At 43.3% G+C, this 4,745-nt stretch overlaps 1 protein-coding gene across 2 annotated transcripts in view; it reads right to left on the bottom strand.

The window, feature by feature from the left end:
- Positions 1–639: 639 nt before the first annotated feature.
- Positions 640–4,745, bottom strand: part of LOC308656021 (RH-like protein) — a 40,650-nt gene continuing 36,544 nt past the window's right edge. For both annotated transcript variants that reach the window (XM_081306634.1, XM_081306633.1), the window contains one exon: positions 640–1,466. In XM_081306634.1, coding sequence (XP_081162760.1) covers positions 1,440–1,466 — 27 coding nt within the window. In that variant the 3' untranslated portion in view covers positions 640–1,439. The remainder of the gene's footprint in view (positions 1,467–4,745) is intronic.

Genomic DNA, 4,745 nt, shown 5'->3' with positions numbered 1-4,745 from the left:
TTCAGTGGCCAGCCTTCTTTCTCATTATACTTTGGTTTTGGTTTATGCAGTTTTATCAACAATTTCTTTCCACATTTCTGAGGGGCTCTCATGGGGGAGTGAGCACATTGGAAGAGAGAGGCCTGTGACCCAGTCTCCGGGCACTCGTCCACTGCCACGGATTCGGGAGGAAGGAAGAAAGATGTAACGCAGCCAGGTCACAGTGTCCTGGACTCTAATGTTCACGTTTATCGTTGAGGGAAAGAGGGAAAGGAGAAGGACTTGACACCTGCTCTCAGGTGACACCATTTCTTTGTTGTTCTGATAATAAATTGGGACCCTGTGTTTCATTTTATATCTGAGCTGAACCACTCAGCTCAACAGACCAGCAAGGTCAATCATAATGACATATTAGCTACCAGAAGCCCTGAGTCTGTTCCTCTTGGAACTCCTTTGTCCCCGAGGCTTCCTATCTCTGCAAAATAGGGTACATGTTAGCCTGCGTGAAACACAGCTCTATCTTAGATGAATTGGATGTATGGGACTCTTCCATGTCAGCCACTGTCTGCCTACTGGTAGTTTGAATATTTCCCTGTCATCAGGACACTGTTCAAAGAAATGGAAATATTGCTGCTGTCATCCCCCAAGAAATGACTCACCCGCTGAGCCACATCCCCAGCCATTTTTTGTATTTTATTTAGACATAGGGGTCTCAGTGAGTTGCTTAGGGCCTTGCTAAGTTGCTGAGGCTGGCTTTGAACTCACAATCCTCTTGCCTCAGCCTCCAAAATTGCTGGGATTACAGGCATGTTCCACCATGCCCGGGGGCTTATGAGTTTTTTTGCATAGATGTATAGAATGTGGAAATGGGAGGGCATCTCACAAGTTGAAATCCATCCACTTTTCTATACATGAAACGACCATGGAAACATCTTCCCTCAAGGTCAGGTAACTAGTTCAATCCTGAGACAGTCCATCTCCATCCCACGGTTGACCCCAGCCTCTGTCCCCACAATGCAATTCAGGATAAGCTCAGAGTGCTGGGCTAAGAGCATGTTTGCAAGGACTGAATGTGAGTGAGTTCTTCATTTTCCCAGTTCTTATCTCTGCTCTGCTGCTGCAGACAGTTACCTGTCTAGCACCTTTCTGTTAAGCATGAGAAAGAATCTAATGATTGTTAATAGAATTGAACCAAAACCTTAATTATGTGTCTGCATAGTATCATCTGGTCTGGTAGTGTCATCTTTAGTGAAATCATATTATTTGAAACTACCATTAAATTACTACTTAAGCAAGTTTTCAGTCTTTTATTTTTTAATGTCAAATCCATCTCTGACCTTGTGCCATTCAACATAAGAAGACCTTGCTGTAGTGATATTGCGTACAAAGATGGGCACCAGGGACAGGAAGCTGGCTTGTTTCCAAGATCAGTCTGTCGTGTTATTTTTGGATGCTTTTGCTTAAAATCCGGCAGCCAAGTGAGGAAACTGTAAAAGCAAAGCAAACATTTATATTAGAGATGAACCCTCTTACATTTTATATTCATACTGATTCCAGTTTTATCCTTCTTTTTTTTTCTTGAGACAAGTTCTCATTAAGTTGCTGAAGCTGGCCTCAATCAGCGATCCTCCTGCCTCTGCCCCCAGTAGCTTGGATTATAGGTGTGTACCACCTCATAGAGCTGTGGCTTGAACTCTTGAAGCTTATATGAACCTAATTTTTTTACTGGTTTATTTTAGTTGTAGATGGACAAAATACTTTTATTTTATGTATGTATTTATTTTTGGGTACTGGGAATTGAACTCGCAGGCACTCGACCACTGAGCCACATCCCCAACCCTATTTTGTATTTTACTTAGAGACAGGGTCTCTGAATTGCTTAGCACCTCGCTTTTGCTGAGACTGGTTTTGAACCCGTGATCCTCCTGCCTCAGCCTCCCAAACCACTGGGATTACAGGCATGTGCCACCACACCCAGCCCATTTTATTTATTTTTATGTGGTGCTAAGGATTGAACCCAGTGCCTCACATGTGCTAGGCAAGCGCTCTACCACTGAGCCACAACCCCAGCCCCTGAACACTTTTTTTTAAATTTTGTTACCCAGGCTGGCCTTGAACTTGGGATATCCTCATGCCTCAGCCTCCTGAGTTGCTGGGATTATAGGTGTGCCTCAGCATACCTGGCGCATTTAGATTAATAATCACTTGGTGTTTATTTGAAAACCTCTAGTAATGGAAACTGGGCGCTCACTTTCTTTTTTTTTTTTTTTTTGGTGCTAGGGATTGAACCCAAGGTCTTGTGCATGTGGGGCAAGCAACTAAGCTATATCCCCAGCCCCGATCGCATTTTATAGATTAAAAAAAAAAAAATGGAGCCCAGCAATGTGAACTGCCTGGGCCTCTGCCTTCCCGGTGAGCAAGGACAGCATGCAGAGCCCCTTCCAGAACAGAGCTCTTAAGCCTCTGAGACCGGAAAAGGCCACCGCAGGCTCCTGATCTATTTTCCTACTTTAAAAGCTGGCTTTTCTCCTTCCATTGACAACCATTTATTGGACCCTCCTGTGTGCTTAGAACATTTATTTAAAACCAGAAGGGGGTGATACCAGGGTGGCAAGGCTAGGTTTTTTAAATTGCATAATTTAAAAAATTACGCAATAAAACATCTGCTTAAAACAGCAAGAGGAACTCAACACATTTTGCTGCATTTTTGGGTCCAGAGGGTACCGATGTTTATATTTCTTGGTATAAAATCATTTAAAAAGCGACCTCCAGGCACTAGAGGTGTAACTCGGTGGCAGAGCACATGCTGAACACACCAAGGCCCCGGGCTCCACCCGCAGCACCAGGGGCCTCCTGGTGTGGTGCTGCAGATACTGCAGTCAGAAGCCCATGGATGATCCGCAGCGCACTGTCCACCCTGCCCGCTGGTCCTGCCACCCTACTGAGTGCAAAACTTTCTTTTTTTTTTTTCCTGATACTGGGAATTGGAACCCAGGGCCTTGTGTATGTAATGCAAGCACTCTACCAACTGGGCTAGATCCCCAGCCCCTAAAACTTTCATTTTATGGCGAAATTGCCCCACTGCAGCTTGGGAGTTTCCAGTCACCAGGACTCAAGCCACCTCACAGCCTTTCCACAGACTCCACCGATCCGGGCTGCTGCACACTCCATCTGTCCTCGCAAATGGTCTCTTCCCCTGGAGGGCCTCTCAGTTCCGGCTGCCTAGCCCAGTCCAGCGCAACTTCAAGTTGATTTTCCGTGACGTCCCCAACCCCTGACCTCCTTCCTCTTATTCTTCCAGCAGCTATTGCCAGGGTGACAGTCCTACTAGGTAGATCTGTGCACATGCAGATTCTTCCCAGCTAAGTGCTTAAGCCCCACTTCCTGGGTCCTCCTCACCATGCTCAGAACAGGAGCTTGCCCTCTGTAGACTCACAAAAAAGCTCCTCATCCGACTTCAGAAAGGTTGATTGTGGAGTTAATTTTAAACAGTAGATGTCAGGGAATCTGTGTGCTTTGCAAAGCATGAAATAAAGTCCATGGTTTATTAATTGAAATAAAGAACTGAAGGAGCTGAGAGACGATTCATTCTCTTAGCAAAGACAAGACCCATGAAAAAATATGTTCTGAACTGAATTTTATAAATCAGTATCCACTGAGAATCACCATGACTACAGGGAAACAAAAGATTAGCACATCTGTGTCCTTGCGACCCAGAACCGTTTTCCTTTAGTTGGTCTCCCAGAACTTAAATGTCTGTCACAGATTAGCAGTTCATCTGTAGGGGAATAAGTTAGTGCATGAATGTGTATGTGTTCACAAACCAGACAAGGAAGAGTTGGACACCCCCTCTCAGCACCAAAGTGTGGGTCCCTAGGGAAGGAACAGCTGAGCTAGCTTCATTTATTATTATTATCATCGTTATCATCATTATTATTATGCACTGGGGATCGAACCCAGGGCCTCAGAGAAGCAAAGCACATGCTCTACCACTGAGCCCCGCTCCCAGCCCCAGAGCTAGCTTTAATGGTCCTTTCAACTCCAACTGGTTCAATGAAGTACAATAAGGGTATCCAATAATGTTTAAAATGTCTTGTTGGAATCTATGAAATATGATGTGTCATGAGTTTTGTAATGTTGTGAACATCCAATAAAAAAAAAAATTAAAAAATAAAAAAATAAAAAAAAAAAAAAAAAAAAATTTGGGAGTTCATAACCCAATTGATTCTAATCTATGAAATATGATGTGTCATGAGTTTTGTAATGTTGTGAACATCCAATAAAAAAAAAAAAATTAAAAAAAAAATAAAATAAAATAAAAAAAAAAAAAAAAAAATGTCTTGTTGGACAGTTAAAACAAACAAAAAACACTCCTGGATTTATCAGCTCTGCAAGTTTGAATCCTTGCCTCTTTAATGGATATTTGGCTTTCAAATGTAAGCTGAAAATGGTATTATTCTGAATAAGTGGTTCCACTGAGCTGCAAGAAAATAAATCAGCAGACCGCCCAAGTGGTGGTGGGCAGAAGAGCTGTTCTCCGCTGGCTGCCCGCAGCACGTGCATATGTGGTGTCTCTGGAGCCAAAGAGACATCTGTTCTGATTCCTCTCGTTCCATCTACTAGCTGTCATTTTGGACAAGTTACTTAAACTCCTTCAGCCCCAATCTCCTTATCTTTAAAATTGGGATACTCGCCCTCATGCAAGCTTATTGTGAGGATAAAATCTGATGATGCTGAAAAGCATCTAGCACAAAATCAAAAACAGC

Source organism: Spermophilus citellus (assembly GCF_964194105.1).
Source record: "Spermophilus citellus genome assembly, chromosome: 9".
Taxonomy (NCBI): Eukaryota; Metazoa; Chordata; class Mammalia; order Rodentia; family Sciuridae; genus Spermophilus; species Spermophilus citellus.
This window is presented reverse-complemented; position numbering and strand designations above follow the sequence as displayed.